Source organism: Schistosoma mansoni, chromosome W (assembly GCF_000237925.1).
Source record: "Schistosoma mansoni strain Puerto Rico chromosome W, complete genome".
NCBI lineage: Eukaryota > Metazoa > Platyhelminthes > Trematoda > Strigeidida > Schistosomatidae > Schistosoma > Schistosoma mansoni.
This window is the reverse complement of record NC_031502.1, coordinates 42,351,602-42,376,646: the sequence shown is the minus strand read 5'-3', so window position 1 is coordinate 42,376,646 and position 25,045 is coordinate 42,351,602. Positions and strand designations below refer to the sequence as shown.

Genomic DNA, 25,045 nt, shown 5'->3' with positions numbered 1-25,045 from the left:
GTATACAATATAAACAGTGTGTTTGTATCTGTGCATATACTTATGTAAGCACATGAAGATATGTTTATCTGTACAGTTAAAATTGACTATTTCATTTTCCTACTTCAATTAATAAACATTAATGAACAAAATAATTACATGAAAAAAATTTTCTTTATTTCACTAATCTAAGAATCTAGATAACGTTAAATGTATAAATATAGTGTTCTTCCATAATATGTGATATTTATATCAGTTTCCATGACTTTTATCCTCAAATGAATTGAACAATTCTTAGCGAAGGTGGTAATCAGATCTCTACTACGTCACCGTCATTTTTTTAAAAAATATTTCTTATCACTAATTCTTTATAAATACAATCTCGTATGCACCAATTACAGTAACTAGAATAATTCACACTATGGATATAGAGAAAGATAGAACAAGAGACGACAAAGATGATGTGTACTAAATCCATGTTGTTTACATTAATACAAACCAGAATTGATACAAAGCACACTTAAAAATAACATTGATATAATTCAAGACAGACAGAGAAGAGATAATTAAAAATTTTATATTGTTTACTGGGAGGCTTGCAAAATTAACTGGATATAGCTAGTAAGTAAATTAGAGAGAGAGAAAGAAAGAGAGGAAGAGAGGGAATTAAAGATATAGAATAACAAAGAGAACTAAACACCCCAAAAAAAATGCAAAAATTACTAAGGGTAGAAACATTGACAGGGTAAAATTGACATAGTTCATTTAATCTATTTTTATATGAATAAATAATTGTAGCTAATAGAAAATTGCACATTCAAGAAGACAATAACACTCATTATCTACTATACAAATATGTCCACTTTTATTCACCTGATTAGTTATCGGTTATATTATTACATTACTTCTAATATAAATTTTAATCTTAATTTATCATAAAATATGTTATAAGCAATTTGTTTACACATTTTCCTTTACTTCTTATCTATTGCAATACAAGTAACTCTAAAAAAATGTGTAAGAAAATGACTGAGAGAATCCAAGCGGATGGAGAGTGAATGAGGAAAAAAAATAATAATAAAGGATAGAAATTTGTTTATATTGAAAGAATTTCTTCTTTTTTTCTTCTATTGACTATCTATACAGACATTTATGTGTTTATGTCTGTCTATATAAATGTATATATGATTCCTAACTGATTAATAATAATATTTAATTGACTTATTTGTTAAGATATAATTGATTTGATGAATATTTTCTCATATTGTTTCAGTTGTTAGTTTGTGCTTTAAAATAAACAGGTTTCTATAGATTACCGAAATCAGTTTTAGTTGTTTATTTACCGATGACTCGTTTCTAGATAAATGTATAGGTGACATGCTATATATAAACTTAGTAAGTTCGAGAGTATGTCATATATGACATATGAAAATGAATGAATCGTGTTACATCACAGATTAAATGAAATTAGTCAATATGGTCTGCTGGAATCTGAATGAATAGCTAAGTAGTAATATGTTCATCAAGAAACATAAATATGGCAGGTTCGAAATCGTGCATGATCATCAGTATACAGTGCTAAATAGTGTTAAGTACTATAAGGAAACTGTCATTTAGTGATTTTTGACGTTAAGTTATTGTCACCTCTTTCTGTAAACTATTTTATTGTCTTATAGACTCATACTTAGAGTTTATTGTGTATTGTTACTACTTATTTACTGATTATTCGCTGGTTATGTATTATTTATTTTGTTTACACTTATCATTGTTGGTTAAATGATATCTATGAGTGTAATAACAAAAATAAATGGCCTAATATCATCTTGCACTTTATGTATTACAGAAGATTTAATAATTTTTACGAATATATTTTTGATTGTTAGAAGGAAAAAGGATTCTCAATAATAAGTGGTTGGGTTATGACTGCCAGCGATACCGAATTACTGATCTAAGCAGATGACAAAAAATAAGATAGCTGCCCAGTAGAAATAGGTTTTTTCATCTAACATGTGTATAACACTTACGTATAAAATACTAGTCACAAAAGTAAATATGGTTAGAAATCATTTAGAGAATAAGTGACTGGAAGACATGGGAATTACATGGCGTTTACTTTTTAACAGAATTAATCCGCAACTATCAGGTTTAATCCTTGTCCTACCACATCGATATAGTATTGACCTACTGGAAGTTGTCGGTATAATTTTCAAATTGCTACTTATATAACTGTGATAATTTATTTACTGTTCAGTGTCAAGTCGATATAATGTTTTTTCTTGAATAAACTTGATCGCGTAAAAACATTTATTTACAGCCTTATGACCAAAAGTCAATAAAAATAACCTAAAAACTTGTAAATTATCAGACCTTGAATTTAATACATTCATAAAGCAAACAAGATGAAAATTGTCAGAATTTTAGTAGTTTACATTATGGTTAAATTAAAGTACCATCTTGGTATTGTTATAGTTGATTAAATAAAGAAATATGTTAGCATACAAGGAATATTTTATGACATAATGATTAATGCTAAATGTTACTAACTTAAGTATTTCACTAGTTGTTCTCTTCAAATCTATCGATTTACATTCATACAGTATTGTTTGTTTGAATCTTCCCATCGAGTTGTTAGGACTGCAACTGGTCAGTCACTAATTGGCATATGTGCATACTAAGCGTATTGCCTCGATATAGCCTTAATTTACAAGCATGGTAAGCAGAGATTTAGTTTAAAAACTAAAAACTAGGGAACCTTTCTTCAAAATCTCATATAGACCACTGAAAAATGTATACTAAACACGGTGTATAACAGTCTAATCGGATTATCAAAGCGAAATATTTTAACACATTGAACATGATCAAAATTAATGATCATAACCTCGTTTAATTCACTACATGTTTATAACATTTCTAGTGCATCCGTTAAACAATTAATATAATACAAAGAAAAATATGAGCGATCATAATGTAATGATTACACAACAAAAATGGATAAAAGTAAATTATTTTATGAAAATCACATATTCAGAAGTATTTAATAATAAAAATACCTCTAAGAGTAGAAGAAAATGTCATATCCTAAGACAAAATGAAATGATCCACTCTATGAATGTAATATATGAAGTAATTCAAAGTAAATAACAATTCACAAAAAGAACCTTGCTATTATATTTTAATGTTATTTAATATGTAATCTAGTGTTCATGGTTAATCAAACACACAACATAATCCTTAATGAAACTCTTTCTGATACAGAACTCCTCATCAATGTCCGAATACAGATCAGGCTCGGATCTTTAGATTACACATAAAGTGCATAAACTTTAAACCACTATGTTATAATCGAATGTATCATACTTTCAACTTCAAATTATTCACTATATACTTTGGTAACCAATAAGTGTCACTAGTCATTGAACTGTAACTTTTCATTCATAAATGGTAATTTTCAGAAGGGGGTTTTGTGGAGATTTTAGTAATTTTATATAGTTGAGGTCATTAGTCAATTGAAGTTAGAGAAGCAGTAACCAGTGGAGTTCAACCAGGTCGGTTGGGAGATATCAACTCACTGAAGACAATTGGTGAACGGTTGCTCAAACTTCATGGATTGGTTGAAGTTAGACATTAACACTGTTGGATTCCGGCTCAGTGGTCTAGAGGTTAAGCACTCGTGCGCGAGACTGATAGGTCCCGGGTTCGAATCTCGAGAGGCGGGATCGTGGACGCGCACTACTGAGGAGTCCCACAATAGGACAAAACGACCGTCCAGTGCTTCCAGTATTTATAAAGTGGTCTAGCTTCAATCGACTCATGATCTCACCTATATAAAATGATAATTTTATTAATATTTTCTTAATTATCTTATTATTGTTGAATTGTTTTCTTTTTCTCCTTTCTTTCAATTATAGTTGATAGTAATGAACAAATAATTAATAAGAAATTTAAATTATTATCTGAATATATTGGTCAATCGGATAGAAAACTTATTTTATCATTACATAAAACTCCAACTGTGAGTCATTATACATAATTTGATAAATATTAATTCATCAATTATTTCATCCCAAGTTTATTTGTTTGTTTTTTGTTCCCAGTACATGTAAACATTATTATTATTATTTACATGTATATTATGCAAAACTAATCTAATTTATTTCACTCTAAGGTTCAATGAATTTTTATTTAATTTTTATTAATAGCAATTATCAATGAACTATTTTCTTTCTTTTTTCTTTCTTTTCTTTCTTTTTTTCTCTTTTTCTTTCTTTCTCCCTTCTTTTCCTCTTTTTTTAATAACAAAAGACGAAGTAAGTATAAGAGAATAATAAATAATGAAGTTGATTGAGATATTATACATTTTCACTTTATTTTAACTCAAAATTTACAACTAACTTTTTAAATTTGATGGATCTTAGAAAAAAGTAAAACTGTTTGATTTTTAAATATTAACTTTTTTTGGTGTGTGTGTGTGAAGTAATTAAGTTATCTCCACTAGTAATTACTTAATATTTATCAGTAGTGAAGATATTGTCTAGAGATTTATGATAAAAAAAATTATCTGAAGATTAGATAAAGGTAGATAGAAAAACAGAATAATAAAAAAGGGAAGGAGAGATTGAATCTTTTATAAATTTTTTTAAAAAATGTTCCCACATAGATATAAAGTGACTCTGCTATCATTGTTCTCAATCATGATGACGTAATATGTAATTATTGAGAATTAAGCTGGATAATATTAATTAAATATATTTAAAATTAAAATTTTAAATTAAAAAATCACGTATGGAAACATCTCATAAAGTGAAAACAAAGTTTTGACTCTATTAATGTATCATTTAAGACTAAAGAAAATTTTTCGTTAACAAAAAATGCTAACCAATTCAATCCAATGAAATGATTTAGCTAATAAAAAACATTTAGTAACAATTAACTCAATGGTTTATTAACCTATTTTATATGTTAGCTGAGAAGGTTCTGTGGTGATTGGTTCCAGTTGTAGATTATCCACTGCCTTCCTGGATCAATCTGTGATTAATACACTTTACGACTTATTTCATTATTGAAACGAAAGTTTTCATTGTCAAAATCAAGACTAAATCCAAACGTTTTCTAGAAAAAAAAGCGATTGTTATCGACCAATCATTTTGGAATCATATGTCATATTTAAGCTGATAAGTTTATTATGTAAATAATTAACACTAGTGTAGATTAAGGTAAGAAATGATTAAAACACGATTAGCTATATGATATGCCTTTTCGTATGATACATTTTAGTGTGTATCAGATAAATTCTACACTATTTTTAGTATATGTTTCTCATACAATAAAAACTTTGATTGTGAACAGTTTTCACCCTGATATCTGAGGGAGAAATGGACGAGTTAAATATCCAGATATATATTCGTTTGTTATTTGATTGATATGCTTTCATCTCACAATGAATACCTGAATGCACCATTTCTTATTTTTAAAAGATTAGAGACTTCCTTTTGGCTATAACTTGATTATGTTTTAGGACATATTATTTAGTAGCTACTGAATTGTCTAAATTTGGCACACTTTACAGTATTTTTGTATAGATGGTTATTTAATATTGCTACATTTGGTTGAGGAAATATGACAGGATTAATTTATCAAGGTAAAGATATGAAAGCGGTAAATTTAATTTTGCGATTATCACCACAAAATTTAACTAACTGAAGACCATTGAAAATCATGAGACGACACCTAATCATCTCAACTCGGTTTGGCAATACATGAGAGACTAAACTCAGGAATTATAGTCCCACTATTCAGTGAGTATAATATCTTTAGATCAGTCGTTGGAATAATGTGATCAATAACTAATTTTCGAATACTTTCAAAGAACAGATAAATACATTTATCCAATTCTAACGTAGTATATTTTTCAAAGCAAACTTTGTTCACTTCGGTTAATACTGAAAACGACGAACACGTTAATAATGTTTCGTTGACAAAATTAAGAAGAAAACTTGTACATCCCTTCAGCATAATAGTATATATGCATGTGTGTGCTGAAACAAATGCTCAACATCTATTATCATTTGATGAGTTATTCTATACCATATACAACTTAGTCAGTGACAAGTGGGTTTTATTTTTAAAAGTACTCAAGTGCGTAAGAAAATGAAATTATTTACTGGGTTTTAAATGAACTCGTCTTTAAAATTTAGACAAGTAACGCTGAAGACAACCATCTACCTACAATATCTGCCACTGGTTCTAACAACATTGGTGACGTCATCATTCCATTCTCACCCACTGAACGAAACGGTGAGCAAGTAAATGAGACTGAAGGTTGGTTACTTTTTATAAATTGTATTACAATTAATTGACAATATACATGGGTGTCTGGGATGCTAATTATTTGCGGATAATCAGCTTTACTACTTAATACTTATTAAGTAACCATGTGATGATACAAAAATAGTGCTATATTTAATCAAGGTATATATATATATAGAGAGAGAGAGAGGCTATACAAGTTCGATAGATACTGAAACAATCCGAACGACCTGGAAGTTGTTAAAATCTTGTACTCTTAATGTTGGTTCTCAGTTAAAGAAACGAAAGTTGACAGTAATATGTGCCAGTATTTTCTAATTCTTATTCATTCTGGTACAAACTTACCTATAAATGAAGTGTATTATAGGATTAAATGAAATAAATCAGCTACATATTTTGATTTTAACTGTCTTTTTGTGAAACACAGGAGTAATGAATGATGGATTTTATGTTCGTTGATGCTGATTTGATTCACGAATTATTGAACATCATCATATTTCTGTAGAACTGTATTCATATACACATTTTTTAAGAAAATATGAATTTTGACTCGAAGTGAAATCCAGGGCTGACGTTTAGTCTTATTTGGGACTTAGCAGATGAATAAATCTCAAGCTCAGCGTTTAAATTCACACAAAAGAGCTATAGTGAATCAATCTAGCAAAACATACGTATGCAAACAAATATTTAAAAACTCAGTCCTCATTATCAACTGAGGAATAGTTCAAGCTATTACCAAGAATGATATTTCCATATACAATTACCAAAATTAACGGAATTAGTATGAATACTTTCATCAAAAGAAATAGACAACAGTGATATTTTCGAGATTCGTGTAATAATGAGTAAATTTTCTAAATTTTGCTAGATAAACATGGTAAACATATCAAAATCAATTCTCTTTATGAATTCCATCACAATGGGAAACAAACACATCCAGATTTCAAAAAAGTTACGGAAATCATCAAAGATGAGATTCGACGTGAATTTATGAGAAATTTTGAGCTATCTATTGCTTTTTTCAATAACCTATTCTTCTTTTCCTTAAAATAAAAAAGTAACCATGATTTTTTTTATTTTTAATAATACCTACTTAGCTATACGGTGTCATAGTCAAAATAATAGCTCAGCAATCGATCAAAACTGTACAGAAGATTTAACAAATGCTACCAAGTATAAATTACAGTAAGATATTTTATTAAGTACTTATTTTCATAAGCATAAAGACTTACCTTGTTTACGTTTATTATTTATAAATCTACTAAATAGGCAGTCTTCTCTGGAGATCGATTTCAACCCCATTAATCAATAATGTTATATTTAAAACAGATTCCTGAAACCTATGTGAAATTGCCATTTTTGTAGTTTAAGCATAACCAGAGTAGTACATGTTTGATAGATACGATCACGAAGTGTAAAAGCTTGAAAATTCATGCCATTGCATTCGTACTCATTGGTCTAATATTATTTTGTCAACCATAGGAACCGAAGATCTTGATTTTGATCCTACTAGATGTTGTGAGTACGTACTCAAGAGATGTCCCAAAACAAGACAATGCTTTACGGTTCTCAACGTTTCAACGTGACGAAAGTGTTATTTAGACTTTATGATGATTCGTCACTTATTACTACGAATTTTGAGGGTGTACGCTTAGTATTCACTACAATTTGGCCTACCATGTCTACAAGATATTTCATTGGAGTAAAAATTAATTATCACAGCAACTGTGTGATATATGTGTGTTTTTTTATTTGTTTAATTTAACTATTATTACTAAACAACATGGTGACACCATCGATGCGTAAATTGGATTTTTCATTTGGAAAATTATTCAATAACAAATATACCAAGTAAAGAAAAATAGCTGATACTATTGAACTTAATTATAATCATCATTGAACATATTAGGTGTTAATAACTATCTATATACAAAAATTAAATTGGTTTTGACTAATCCACTATTATCAATCATTAAAAAATTAATTCCGCCTACTAATACTTCTTCAACAGATTTCTTAATGTAAATTAAATGAATTATAAATGAGTATTGAGAAATAAATATATCAACCAAAGATATAATTGGCTTAATGTATATGTGCGTTTTTTTTCTAATGGAGTTAATCAAGCTTAAGTTGTATCGTCTAAATAAAGTTAATAATGTCATCTGAATTCAAAACTAAATTGATAATCTGTAAGAGATCAATAATTAAACAATAACTTGGATTATGAAACCAGGTAATACTGTTTTGAATCGTATAGGAAATATCAGTTTTCTCAATAGTATAAGCATAGTATTGCTGGTGAGTATTAACAAGCATGAAATTTAGATTCCGGATTACGTACCTACTACATTCAATCATTAGATATTTAGTCACAAAATATATATATCATAATCGGCACGCATTAGGGAAATATATATTCATACCATCAGAAACTTATCAACAGAACCTCCATTATTGTTTTCATTATTTTATAAGAATCTGAAGTTAGTTTACAATGCAGAATTACATCAGTTGGAGGAATATTAAAAACCAGAGAAAATTGAGTAACTCTGTTTTATGCTTAATAATACTGGGTTTGATCCAATTCCACTTTTTAGTACTCATATTTCCGAGAAGTTTAATACCACGTATAAACACAGTGACACAACAAGGAAAATAATATTTTGCCTCATCATTAAGGTCATTTATGTGCTCTTCTAACAACATAAACCATATCATTAGATAAAGTTATAAAATAGCATAAAAAGTAATTCATAAGAATGAATATTTACTGCTATTCATTTTACATTGAGTTCAAATATACATTAATAAGTTAATCTTGATTCTGATGGAATTATGTAATTGGGATTCATTAAATATTCAATACTCATTATGTTTAAATACATTTGGTTGTACAGATTTAAAAAATATCCATTTTTGGCGGGTCATCTCAAATCACTACATAATTTATTTATTGAAGAGCAGTTTATAAGTCAATTAAAAGTTTGATAAATAAACGTCAGGATTTTTTAATAAAAAATCTCCGAGTCATTTACTTAAAAGAAAATTAGCTGGTAATTAGATTATTTAAAATAGACATTAAACTATCATGTAGATAAATAAATACTAATAGTTCATTTACATTATATATATGATGTAATCGAGTGATAATTATCTACAAAGATTGTGTTTATTGTGACAATCCATTTTAGTGAGGATAATTGTTCTTGTATCGTTCATAAGATATCATGGTTAATCAACTGGTTAATTAAAACCACAATTTAATTGAACAAAAAGATAGATGCAAAGATAAATGAAAGTTATCGAAAAAATAAACAAACATAGTTTGACTGTTTATAATATAGTTGATGAAATAAATGTAGATAGAGGTTAAAACAAAAATTCTTAGGAAAGTACCGATTGATCAGTGAGTACTAATCAATTTCATGTATTTCTAGTCTCTAGTGTTGATCGAATTAGGATATCACATGACCAAGGGATTATGAAGTGATCAGTGTTGATGTCTCTCATTGTGACACTGGGTTCGAGTCCAACTATAAACATCATTACTGTCAAGTAAAAGGAAATCTAAGGCCATAACCACTTAACGAATTGCTTGCAACCCCTCAACATTATTTAGAATGTAAATGAATAGAACAAACAAGATAACACTAAGCGAATGAATCTTTGTCCAAACGATCCACACTTTTTACTTCCGGCAATTATTAATATTTTTCATAGTTGAAAGCGTGAGTCAATTGAAGGTAAATCTCCACAAAACCTCTTCTGATAATTAGTAATATAATGCGGCCCTGTGTGAGACCATGAATGAGAAAAACAGAAATAAAACGAAAATACATGTTTCATACTCATATTAATAAATCATGAAACTTTTGTTCATATTTTAGTCTTATTAAATATACATAAGATAATTTAATCAAATATTTTGACTTAAAATGTTTGCGTATGCTTAGGTTGAAAAGCATCAACTGAATTGAAAATATTACCCCAATAAATCCCCTTAATCTATACTAATTAGTTGAAGGTGAAACAATTATTCCAGGATGTGGACATTACTACTCATCTCTAAATAATCAATTGAATATCCTAATATCTTGTCAAAATTTAAAATGTTGAGCGAAGTCATTATTTCGCTTGATCAACCAAGAACTTGTCACTTTCATAAAAGTTTCCTAAATAATTTTTTTATTTCAAAGAAAATATTAGTATTTGAATTTGGAATAAAGTTAGGACTACATATAGAACTTATCAGTATTGTAAACTCATTGATCTTGAATCTCATTCATTATACAATGATATTGGACAGAAGTATCTAAGACTGAATTCAATTGGTATATAGATTCATATAAAAGTATTTTAAATGGGCCATTTTCTTCTAAACACTTATAGATGCTTATCTGAAGCAAGTATTCAAAATACTAACAATAAAAATAATAGTAAATCAGGAATCAAAGGTTAAAGGTGAAGGGTTAAGTAAATAAAAAACCACTACTCATGAATTAATCCAAATAAAGGTCACATTAGACACCGCTTCATTTTGATATGTGGGTTAAATTAACTAATATTTAGAAACTACTGTAAAATGTTCAACTGCGGTTTCTAAATAATTCCATATCTATGTCAACTATTAAATTAAAACAGAAATATCTTCCAGTGAAAACTATCGGTCTAACTTGTCTTCTCATTATCTAAAATAAAAATTACTAATTCCGCACTGCTGAGAAGTCCCACAATAGGACGAAACGGCCGTCCAGTGCTTCCAGGTTTTATTTGGTAGTCTAGCTTCAATTGACTCATGTTTTCAACCATGAAAAATTATTTAATTTTAGCGAATTGCATATAGATTAAGACAGAAAATGTACACAAATGATCAGACACTACTTAAATAATATTGAATACAACCATTGTATTTTCACACTTTTCTATCCTTTTAATCACTAGTTAGTAAAGTTGTTAATCTGAAATTTATTCAAATATTTAAATCAACTACTATTTGACTTTCAAAACAAACAAACGAAGACAAACAAACAAGTTACTAAGTGAAAAAAATACTTTCAATTATTAATTAACTAACTCAATACTTAAAAATGTTTTTATAGTGGTGTTACCTCATTATGCATTATCATTATTATTATTAATTATAGACCATGTAAAAAATTGAATAAAACAGTTATTTCAATCAAATCTCATGCTGGTGATTGGCCGACTAGACCAAATTCTGAACCAATTTTAAAATTAACCAATCATAATTCTTCTGAATTTGAAATTGATTCGAATAAGATAAATGTAAGTACTTATGTTTACGTATATATATATATGAATATTTGAATTACATTAATTTACATGTTTTTTTTTATATTTTCACTTACTTAAAGCATGACTTATTATCTAATTATTCGATAGTAGTTTTGGCATACTGGATTTTACGATTCCTTTATTGAGTATTTTATGATTAATTTATGCATAAAAATTTCAGTACATTGTCTAAAACTTGGGGTTCATAACATTGAAAAAAATGTATATATAGTGTTAACACCAGTGTCTTTTATTAAACATAGAAAAAAATTTAATTCAAAATCAATTTCTTAAGTTTGTAGACTGTCAACGAAAACAAAATATTCTCAATGAATTATCTTTGAATCAATAGATAGTGATATTGGTCTTAAAGTATTTAAGTAGTGATTTACATCTTATGGAACTGAAAGTTGACATAAATTTATGTTTACTAAGTGCACCGTGTTCACAGAAAACTTGAACAGCTTATGAAATTAAAATGAAGAACTTCAGATGAGTTATTTAGTAGTTTATTGTCAAGTTAATAATATTACCAATAACATTGGTTAACTATTCTGAAATTTACAAAATATTCCATAGTTGATTTCAAATATAAAAAATCAACTCTAGTAATATCTCATTAATAAATATTAGTGTTCAGTGAAAAAGACCACGCAGATTTGCTCATAAACCAATATGAACACATGTAAATTCGAATAAATTCAGAAGTATATACCCATTCAACTCATCATTTGTATTAATACCTTTGTATTAAACATTGGCAAACCATATATTACGTGAAACGTGGTACTCCGAAATAATAAGGAACAGTTTCATGTCAATAAATATTCATGTTATATGGAAAAAATTTAAATCAACAACGAGCAATCTCCAAACTCTCTTTCTTTTAGAAAGAACGTCTAACGGATGAATGATATCAAATCACTGTTGCAATCCATCATTGTATATTTGAGATTTGTCATGAATTTATCTGACTTGATTGTTTAGTACTCACATTAGACAACCAAAGGAGGGCAGATGTAATAAGAAAAAGATTTTTCAACAATTCATTTATAACTCATTCAAATGTTGACTATTAAGGTGGTCAACATAAAGAGAACGGTTGTACAAATATCCTAGGGAAACAGACTAGTTTAATTGAAATAGATGCCTATAGTTCAGGCTATAAATAAGGATGTATGTACAAACTATGGGGTATATTTGGTGGAAATCAGTGGATAATTCAAAATGAGTAAATATAGACAACTCCAAATTATACACTGATTCTCATCAAATATACCCCATGGTTTGCGCTTACATCTTTGCTTACAGTGAAAGCCATCGGAATCTGTTTTACCAATCTTAGTCTTAATTTCCCCAGGATGTTTCTGCAAAGGCTCTCTTTACGTTGACCATCATAATAGTCAACATTTGAATAAGTTGTAGATAACTTGTTCAACAGTGTTTTTTCCTTGTTTAATACTTTCAGAAAAGTGTTGGTTAACCTTGTGATATCTAACTTTATTCCAAGGTAAATGTTGAGATCTAATTAAGGGTTTATTGGAAGTATTTTAGACAGTGACGATCATATTTCGGTTGGGTTTTAATTATTAGATCATTAATGCAGATTAATTCAAGTTGTTGATATGAACCCCTCAGTGATGTTAAAGTTAATTCATTCACTTTGAAAACTGAAAATTTTCTGTTCGATTCATGAACAAACGTATCACTATAAATTTCTGAAAATTTTTATACCAAGAAGATATAACTATCTCACTGTAGACAGTAGTCTAACTTAAGTCAGTATTTGTGAAAATATTTTTTTCATAATGTTATTCTTTCGTACTGCTTATATTTCAGATTTACAAAGCGAAAACTTACCAAAATCTATCTGATTCAACAGTCAATAATCAAGAGTAAGTGTACTTATTTTCGACTTTAATACATCAATTGAAGTGAATCCATTATTTTCAATGAAATAACAACCATCAATTAGATTCTATGTATTAAGCTATTCAAAAAATGTCTACCTTGATTTATCAAGACTTAATGCAAATGAAATTTTCATGTTAATTGTGGGGTAATTTCAAAACAATGAATCTTTGAAATTAAGATGGCAAAAGAATAAATTCTTTTATATCTTTAATTTATTTATAAAGTTCAAGTTTCTAATGTATTTGAAAGGGAATTCTATAACACCACGTTTTCAAGATAAAATAGTGCATTTTTACTATCAGTAGACAAATTTCGATATTAGGTAATTAAAAGAAATCGATAAGAATCTCTGGATATTGGCTTCAGACAATTCCCAGTAATTCTCTATATATTACTCTATGGCTATAAAATTTGGTTTATGGAAGTAGGAGACATGGGCAGTCTGTGCATTTCCTGTCACAAGTGTTCTTAAAGCGTTGTCTACATTTCGCATAACGATCGAGTGGGGAGTTTCAAGGTTAGGAATACGGCACAAGGCCATTGTGTCAAATCATTTTAGATTGTGCATCTTTATTGACTACTGTAATTGGGAAATGTGTTACCTATGCCTAAACATTGACTTCCTCGAAGGACAATGCAAGCTAGTGCACGAAAAATATGTGAGCGACCGAATAAAAGTATGATATCATCCCACGAAGTGATTGACTTTTTAACTGATCTACGTTGGCAGATATATGCTATCTAGTTGGCGCTAGCACGAGTACAGCGATCAGCAGTTAAAAAGGCTGGGTGGTATGGCCTATAATCGGTCACAGCAATACGATTGTATCCCTCTTTGTCATGCTTCCGATCTTCAGCCCTAGTATTTCATCATATATACGTTTTCATTTTGTCTTTTTGAACCACATTGTTAGTCGTTAGTGTTTCATTATCACTGCTACTACAGTTTTCGATATTTTTTATCTTGGTAATTTCTTGTATTTATACTGTGTGGCGAATTGGATAAAGGCACTTACGTGCCCGAATGCGCCAATCATGACTGACCATCGGGACTAAGCAAAAATATTACCACTGGGCTGTTTAATCAATGGTTGTAGAATTTAGAATTTTGCACTGATTGATTATTGAATAATAACCGGTCTCACGATCGTCTAGTATTATGTGTCAAATGGTTCGATGAAATTTAACATCTAAAAACCACATTTTATTCAGCAAGTACGAACTAGGTCCTCTTCAAAATTCAATTCTGTTATTTAGCTTCATCTGGTGCATCTCTGATAAGTTTCATTACAATAGAATAATACTATTATATGGTAGGATATATGTGATATTTGAACACTCCTATCAATATACTCCGGACGATAATGCATTGATCCTGTCAAAGGCAGTTGCTAGAACTTTGAATCTAGTGAGGTTACAAGTTTTCAAAGCAAATCAGCATACAGAATTTCAGCTGGCTTTTAGTTTTTGACATTATTGTTGAAATGTATACACAAGACACTATAAAGTCTTCATAATAGTTCGACATAAATTGGGTTTTCAACTAATATAAAAGCATATTGTTTGAATCAATTTCCTAATCATGTCAATACAATATCATTATCTTTCCTGTTTTCCATTTGAATCAAGCCTTATTAATAATAATTTAGTAATCAATATGATTATGATTTGTAACTAAGTCATTAATCTGTCTATTCTTTTCTTATTAATTGTAATTATGTTTCCTCATTTTAAATTCTGTGGATAAATACTTACTGGTGATAATAATGGTTTCTGAATGTTTTCACCGCTTAACATGTTTAGCATAACCACCAGCGTTTATACAAACATATACTCTTTATACGTTAAGCGAAAATGAAAAAAAATTAGATAGAAAAGAGAGATTGGACAGGGAAGAAGTTAGTGAAAAACAAACAATACTGAAATTAATACACAGAAACAGAAATAACAAACAATTAACACTCAATTCCTTTTCTCGTTTTTTTTTATATTATTATTTACTTACTTCATACCGACATATATTGTTATTTGCTTTAGTGATGAAAATTAACTGCTGCCATTATTTAATACTATGATTATTTAAACTATAGATTAAATGTTTGATAAGTGAACAGTTAAACATTTTAAATACATACAACTATACGTAGACAATTGACCCCTGTTCGAATAATCATAATCTTTCCACTACTGATTAAAATCACTCACCCCCCTTTCTATATATACATAAACCCTTAAGGGTTCAAGACTGGTACCCCATACTTGAATTTTTAAAAAAGTCAATGGCAAATGACTACTGCGTCAATAATTTTTTTTAACTCACGAATATGTGTGTGCTTGTTGTTTTTCTTTAAAAAGCATGTAAATTAAGTTAAAGGATTATAAATAAATGCATTGAAACATCTGTTATTTACACCACTAATTATTATTATTATTACTATTATAAAGGCAAGTAAACATATTAATATTAGTAACACCGCTTACAAAATACAAACTTTGACCTTATTTTTATTAATATAAGTGGAACACAATGATCACTAATCATTTACCGCCAAACTTTCTTTTAATAATAACATTCACCACCCCCATCATTGTTCACATTCCATTTGTATATATGTAACTTTCATAATAAAAACTTGTATATTTGTTTATAGTGTATATTTTGGGGGGGGGCATGTCTAAGTGTTTATCACTTATATTTATATATATATATATCAATTAAGTGTCATAGAATAATAATAATTATTATTTAACATTGTCACTTATCATCCTGATAAAGGAATAATGAATTATATCATCATTTGAATAGAACTAATTACCTTCCCTTTCTATTCAATCTTATATAGATTACTAATCAGTTAGTTATCATATTTACCTTATTTCTATTATCCCAAATTGATAAGATAAATTATAAACATTTAAGATGAAGAAGGTATCAGTAAGCATTATCACACATTTTTTTCATAATTATGATCAATAAATTGTACCAAATTATTGATAATGGTTTATTATGTAATTCATTATTTACTTTGTCTATAATAATTTTATTAATATACATAGTAAGTATTAATATTGGATTAACTTGATAGCTTTGATATGATTGTTATGATGAGCTACTTTTTTAAGCAAAGATGAATAGTAGCTAGCAATGGAATCTAGAACGCGCGTTTCGTCCTATTTGGGAAGATACAAGTATAGAACACCAAGTAAATAAAGCTACTTTTTTGGTATAGTTATTGAACGTCGGTGTATTTTTGTTTTATTATTGTTAGAGGTTGTTGCTAATTAAATGAATTCCAAAATTAAATTAATTAATATCAGAAGAGGTTTTGTGGATATTATAGTAATTTCAATAGTTGAGATCATGAATCAATTGACGCTAGACCACCATGGAAAAACTGGAAGCACTGTATGGCCGTTTCGTTCTATTGTGGGACTCTTCAGTAGTGCGCATCCATGATCCCACCTCACGAGATTTGAACCCACAACTTATCAGTCTCGCCTAACCTCTAGATCACTGAGCCGACATCCAATGGTGTTAATGTATAAATTCAACCGATTCAAGAAATTGAACGACACATCCACCATTGTCATCAGTGAGTTACTAACTCACAACAGACCTGATTGAACTCCATCGGTCACTGCTTCTCACTAGAACTCCAGGAAACATCTCTTAAAGCCAGTCACTAGTGAGCACATTTTCATTTATATCAGAAGGGGTTTTGTGGATATTATAGTGCTTCCAGGTTTTCCATGGTGGTCTAGCTTCAATTTACTCATGATCTCAATTACTGAAAATGAATTAGGTTTAAAAATTTTTGTATTGTTTGTCAAAATTAAGGAAACAAACAATCACAAATTATCTGGGAATATTGAACAAGATAAAATCTATCAGTCATTGAGGTACCGAATAATTGGACAGTTAACTAGTTGATAGGGTTTGATGAATTTAGGTTTAATATGTTCGCTGTACTCATCACCAATGGATAACAGTTGGAGAAAAATCAAAAACTAGGAAGCACTGGACAACTTGTAAATTAAACCAGCCTTCATGAAAGCTCTTTAGCTAAACTATTTTAGTCAATTTACCAGTGATTTACATCATGATGTTCCTGAAAGTGTAGTGAGAAATTTGAACTGGGAAAAATTTTATCCTTATCTAATATGAACCTCATTATTATCATTAATTCTATCGATTTAATTGTTCCCCTAATCCCTTAAGTGTTTCTTTGTAAATGTTCTTGATATGACATCATTTCACTTAACTTTTCTAATACCTTAACTTATCATTTAATTATCTTACTCTCTATTCACAATATAATCCATTGTTAACTTCTTAATTTTACATGGCTTTTTATTTGTATATACAATCTTTTATTGTGATTACTTATTCTAGGTAACCTAGTACTATAACCTTTCTATTACATCATCAAGACTTTATTGTTCATATGTCCTGAAGGAATTGATGCTTAAGATCTCAGATATATATATATATATATATATATATATATACGATTGTACAGCCTGATAATAAATTTGTCAAAAAGAGAACCCTTCAGTGAACTTCGTGTGTTTAGAGTGGGTCGTTTGTCACAATGAACGCTCCTCTATATTGGAACTGAAGTCACTTCATTGGACGTCGACTTAATGGCTCTAATTGTTAAGAGTTCGTCACTAAAACTGACGATGCTGGTGTTGGTTTGTTCTCTGAGCTGGATGGTTTGGTCGTGGAGCTTTCATCGTCCTTCTGAACGACATCATCAGCACAAACTTCGGGTAGAAGTGAAGTGTTTGAATTTCTCCACATGTGATTCACAGCTTGTCCTCTGCACCTCGATGTTGATTGGTTCTTATTGACCTTAAATCTGTCATTGTTTATCTCTTTGTTTTGGGTTCAACTCCTGATGAAGTTGTTGGTGTTCGTTGCTGAAGCGTCCCATATTAAGACAAAGCAGTTATCCAGTACACCCTAGTTTTTAAAGATATTCCAATTGAAATCGATCTATAACAAATTTAATTTACAGTTGTCAGCTATCAGGTTTGATAACTGAGTGTATATTTCAATAGACTTTATAATTTAGGATGAAAGAGGTGTTCTTTAGTGCGATGAATTCTTAGGATTACTCTGTTTATATTGGGTGTATACTCGTTTGAAATTCCGACTATTTTTTTAATTCGTTAGTGGGCCAAAAGCACTGAAATGGTGAGATCTCATTTTAAGCTGATGATTGCATGGATTCCAAAATACACACAGATCTCACTGAAAGTGCTTAATAAAGATATAAGATTGTCGCATATTTGATATTCCAGACTACTAAACAAATTTTTGTAGATTGTAGAATTTCTATCCTTTAAATCACGAGTTTGTCTTCATTAGACAACCATTAAAAGTCTGGAAACACTGGACGCCCATTTTGTCCGAGTTCGAGGATCCTTAATAAGATAGAATACCATGACCTCGCTTCCGGTAATTGTGGAGTTCCATACTAAAATAAAATAGCTACCCAATGTTTTCAAGTCTTCGGTGATTGTCTAACTAGTTTCAGTTAGTGACTTATACTACAGAAATTCAAATGTGGGATTTAATGAAAATTAATTTCAGTTGTAGGCAGTTTTATCAACGATTGACGTTAGTCGAAGTACCATTGGAAATCATAGGGATTGAATAAAGAGTTCTATTTAGAGATATTCCTGTCGTTGAATTCCCTGAGTTGCAATGTGTTCTTTAATTGCAAAATAATAATAATAATGACGATAATGAAGGCAATAATTAATGATATCATGTATAAGTGTTGCTTCTTATTAGTATTGATCAGTAAAATATGAAGTATGCATGAAGAGATTTTAAAATTCCTTTTGAATTACTCCTTAAGTTGTTGAATATTGAGATGTGATTCACTTGGTTTTAGACAATACTGATTTATATTCGTTTTGTAATTGGTTCAAATACCATGCAACAACAATCCAATTAAAAAAGCAAAGTATATCATACTTACATGCATATATATATCTCCTTGAAATTGCCTTAAACGGACAATGTCTTGAGTTCAGTTCTATATGGCATAATGTATGAAAACTGTTCTGGGAACAAGATAAAACGATTATTTCCTTATTTACAATGATTCTCTTGGTGATTTTAATTTAGAATAAAAATTCACTTGTTTTGGGGACAGGCTGTTGAAAATAGACTCAAAATTAGATTAGCTTTTAAATACTTTTTTTTCTTTTAGAAGCTAACATTATACAGGTTGATTAAAAATAAATGTATTAGATTGCAACTTAAGAAATGTTACCTTTACTTCATTAACTGATGCATTTTTTTAGAAAGTAATTCTCTATCAAGTAACTTCGTGGATTAGTTGAATTTAAACTACAACACCGTTGGATGCCGGCTAAGCAGTCTAAAGGTAAAGTATTCACACATGAGACCGAAGGCATCGGGCTTTGATCCCGCATGTTAGGTCGTAGATTTACAATGCTGAGAAGCCCCATGGTAGGACGACATTGTCATCCAGTGCTTCCAGGTTTTCAATGGTAGTCTCACATTGATCGGTTCATGATCTTAATGAAACGTTATAATTGATTGCATGTACTTAGAGTAAGAAATCAATGTTTGTAAAATTCATTGTATTTCTCTAATTTTCAAACAGGTACATACAATCCGAAGGGGTTTTGTGGTGATCTCAGTATTTTCATAGTTGAAATCATGAGTCAATTGAAGCTAGACCACGCGAGGTGAGATCGTGGATGTGTACTGCTGAGGAGTCCCACAATAGGACGAAGCGGCCGTCAAGCAGTGCTTCCAGGTTTTCCATGGTTGTCTAGTCTCAATTGACTCGTGATTTCAACTATGGAAGTTACATACAATTTAATAATTTCAAAATATTGAAAATTAAAAAAAACTCAGGAATTGACCATCGATGGACGGAAAATTGTCCAAAAAATTAAATCTTTTAATAATGATTGCAATTCATTGAGTTCAACTTAGAATGTTTTTTTTATATTTTTCGATCATCCTTTTAACATTCATCATATATTATGATTATTATTACATAATGAAATTATTTACAGTAATATTTCAAAATTATCATTCTGCACTGGACGGCCGCTTCGTCGTAGTATGGGACTCCTCAGTGCTTCTAGGTTTTCTACGGTGGTCTATCTTTAATTGACTCATGAATTCAACTATTCAATTACTATAATATCCACAAAACCCCTTTTTGATCATAAATATTATTTGTAATCTACGAACTTAGAACGTAATAAATAAGATAATGCATAACGCTAAAACTAACTCTATGCTAAGCAGAGATGGATAGTGGCTAGCAGTGGAATCCAGGACGCGCGTTTCGTCCTATTTGGGACTCGTCAGCTGGATGTACCTGCCGAGTGGATAACGCGATGGCGTTTGAAGCGAGGGTACTGGGTTCGAGTCCCAGAGTGAACATCAACTCTGAGATGCAGGTACATCCAGCTGACGAGTCCCAAATAGGACGAAACGCGCGTCCTGGATTCCACTGCTAGCCACTATCCATCTCTGCTTACATGCTTGTGAATTAAGGCATATCGAGGCAATACGCACAGTATGCACATATGCCAATTAGAGACTGACCAGTTGCAGTCCTAAACACATCGATGGGGAGATCCAAACAAACAATACTAAGTGAATTTAACTCTATGCTAATTTGAATTTCAGTGGGATTTTAATTAAAAAACTTATTTTATGAAAGTTGAGAATAAAATGGTACTAACTGACCACATATTAATAACCAATATTATATTATTTTATTATTATTCGGAATCGAATTTTATCAATCAGTTTGAAATGTGGTAATTAGTATACATTAATGGATATCACAACGAATTTTGTTTGATCTCAGGCGGTTGAAAGTATCTAGTAAGAATCTATGAACCTTGGATTCATGCTCGTTTACATCTAACAGTAAAGTTTGTCTTCAATGTTAAAGTAATTGATGTTTGTCATTCTACTCGAATTTTGTCATTCAGAGTTGCAAACAGAGATGCTGCCATTGAGTTATAAGAGCTACAAATGTATGCTTATTTAGGACTAAGACTATGGAGTATCAAATAAAGTCATATTGTCTAGGGATCAGTATCGATCACATTATTTTGATCAAAAATACGTACACACCTTGTAGAAGGTTAAAAATGATAGGATTTCCATAAAGGAGTTAGAAATCAGTAAGGTTTCTTAACATTCCTAACTTATTCGGAAACATTTTACAATCCTATGGTTTTTACTAATATTATTATTTAATATTCTTCACATTATTATTTTTTGTTTATAAAGATTATTGGATTTGGTACTTTACATAGCTTAACACCCGTTGTCGTCTTAGTATGGGAGTATACAGCAGTGATCAGCGGCGATCCAACTATGACTTAAACATGTAGACTATTAAATACCCGTTCACCAGTACAAAGATCAAATACTTGCCACCGGACCTGAAGATTTGGGGGTCGATTCCCTGTAGGGTCATGGATGCACATTGTCGATGAGTCACATAATGTGATAAAACACTTTGCCAGAGTTTGTTAGTTCTTATTGGTTGTTTAGCTACAATCACTCCGTAATGTGAGCTCTCCAAATTGAAATTAAACATTTAGAATTCTTCGTTATTATCAGATATCCTTCATTTTTACTAAAAGACTGTAGACTATAAAAACTTTATAAGTGAAAAATTATGCGTCGATGTGTAATTTAAATTAAATTTTACTCCCTTCATTGTCAAACTTTTCCAACTCGAGTTTTATAAGACAAACATTTATGCTTACCTGATTTCATTTGATTAATAATGAATTAATTACACTAATTTTATCTTGATAAAAATTTCAAGGATGTAATCATAACTATAATCATATTATAATGTAATAAATTGGCGAGAAAATATATAATCCATGACAAGCTAATTCGAAATTTAATCACAAAAATAAGTATTGTATACACTTTTGTATTAATGTATATGTATGTGTGTGGGGATGGAGAGACAGAATGAGGGAGTGAGGGAGGTGGAAGGATAACTGACTAACACAATCTACACAATTATAAGACGTAATCAGTTGAAATTAACCAGATGCTATAAATTCTGTATAGTAATCATTTTGATTATTTAATGAATGCTAATTTATTTAATCTAACTATATATTGAATTAATATTATTGAAAAAAACATTATTGACGTTGATATAGACAATATTGTAAGAGAAATAATGATGGATATTCATATTTACCATTGCTGTATAGTATATAAATGTCGGTGATTAGATTCTTGAAGCTGAGATTCAATTCCGTGATTATAGGGACAGTATTCACTGATAAATGGGAGTCTTGAAATCGAATGGGGCACATATGCTGTGTTATCCTATTTTGTACTGTATTTCGATGAGAATATTTGGGTTAAAAAAGAAGTAAATTTAGACCTTGAGTAACTATCACTTAATCAAACAAAGAGTAAATTGTCACTGGTAATTCGAAAAAGTTATTCCTTAAACACTAACATTTATTGAACTGTATCAATAAATTTAGAACATTTATTAATTAGTTGAGAATCAAGGAATTCATCCGAACTGAACACCTACTATCTCACATTTGATAGAATCCAGGATATATATATATATATATATATAACCAAGCATGATAAATTTTAAATTTATGTGACCGTTTCACTTCGAATATGAATGACTTTAGCTGTTATAGATATTTCATAATACTGTTTGATACATGATTATGATTTAATTGAAGGAGAGTTGATTGATTCATGTAATTCATGTAGAGGGAGACAAAATTAAACTATTAAATATGAATAGTATTTTATATAACTTTTTTGTAAAAAATTAATCGAACTACAGTAAGATTTAATATATTATCTGAGAATCAGTCTATATGTTCGTTTTAAATTCACTATAATGCTTGTGAATTAGGGCTATATCGATGCAATACGCACAATATGCACATATGTCAATAAGAGACTGACCAGTTGCAGTCCTAAACATCAATGGGAAGATTCAAACAACCAATACTAAGTGGATCATAACTTATTCTGTTTAACTGTGAATTTTCCAAACTGAGTTATGAAGAAAATATTATTTTTTAATTAAAAACTACCTATCAACAATTGGGCATCATTTCTTGAGAATTTAATCTTATAATATATTCAATTAACGAGTCAAAATTCCTTTTCATTCAGGTTATCTAGTGAGGTTTATAAGACGTTCACTATCCAATAATCCTGTTACATTTTTCTGATATTAATACTCATATCTGTCTAAAATGTATGAACTAATCGTAGTAATTACTGTTAAAATGGGATTCAGATTATACGTTAAAACAATAAAAGTATAGTTTGACAATAAAACAGACAAAACCAAATTTAAATATGTGTTTCCCTCTTTTTCTCTCAATCTATTTTGTGTTAAGCGCAGTCAACCGATATGTATAACGAATTTTTCTCTTTTTTTTTACTTCATTAAACATAAATCGAGATTTGTCTGTCTACTTTCTCTTCTGTCACTCTATTTATTCATTTATTTAATTATCAAACCAGACTATTGACCAGATAACCAATCCTCTTATATATATATATATATGTACATGGTAGTATATTAAAGAAAATACATGAATTTTATTCAGTTGCTAAGATGGTGGATTGATAAAATCTGTTTAAAAATAATGAGAATTATATAAAACACTTTTGATAATGACTATCTTTTAATTTAGTTGATTACTTCAATGGATCAACTAAATTTTTAATAAATATCATTGAAATTCAAATAAATAGTCTTTATACAGAGAAAATGATTACATCACTAATCAATGATGACTAACACTGGTATTTAAATAAATAAATATTTGTATGTTTGTGTATGTAGATATATTTATTTAACAAATTATTCTTAAGCTAATGAACAGTCGATTGCTTATCACCAGTTCAATTTTAATTACTACTACCCTTTTATTTAAAAACTATTTTTTCACTCTTACTATTTATTGGTTCAATAGGTAGATATAGGGTGGGGATGAGAAAAAATAAACAGAGCGTAAAAATTCAGAAAGATTCTTGTTTTTCATTTCTAACTAAATTGATTCATATTTTTTTTTAGAAATGGTGATGACGATGATGACATTGATGATAAAAAATAGGTTATTTAAATTATTTTCAAATTTCATTGGCCTTTTATGAAGTCACTTTTATTTTTTAGTGTGTGTGTGCAAGTTTATGAATGTGTGAAGATCAGAAGGCTCCCTTTCATTGGAATAGTTTACCCAATCAATGTTATAACTTCATTTCAATTTGAATAATGTATGTATATATGTATGTACATTGTGTATGTATGCATGTTATGGGTCCTCACTTTAGATTTACATATAAAAATATGTTAAACAATGTCGAGTCAACTAGTCCAGTTAACATGGTTGAACACATCTGATCATAATGATTGTTTACATTTATTATCATTAATTTATGGTATATAACGTGACCAATTGAACAAAACAAGTTACCATCTAAATTAGACAATTAATAACACTGATA

The 25,045-nt window shown here is 29.5% G+C and overlaps 2 protein-coding genes across 2 annotated transcripts; both read left to right on the top strand.

Annotated features, from left to right (window-relative positions):
- Positions 1 to 5,595: 5,595 nt before the first annotated feature.
- Positions 5,596 to 6,744, top strand: Smp_171400 (hypothetical protein; the record flags this gene model as incomplete). The annotated part of the gene is made up of 3 exons (XM_018789770.1): positions 5,596 to 5,634; positions 6,174 to 6,297; positions 6,713 to 6,744. The coding sequence occupies 3 exons, from the start codon at positions 5,596 to 5,598 to the stop codon at positions 6,742 to 6,744; spliced, it is 195 nt and encodes a 64-aa protein (XP_018655180.1).
- A 604-nt stretch (positions 6,745 to 7,348) lies between these two features.
- On the top strand, positions 7,349 to 24,654 carry Smp_171390 (hypothetical protein; the record flags this gene model as incomplete). Its single annotated transcript, XM_018789769.1, has 2 exons — positions 7,349 to 7,470; positions 24,615 to 24,654. 2 exons carry the CDS (start codon positions 7,349 to 7,351, stop codon positions 24,652 to 24,654), a joined length of 162 nt encoding a protein of 53 aa, XP_018655179.1.
- Between the last annotated feature and the right edge of the window lie 391 nt (positions 24,655 to 25,045).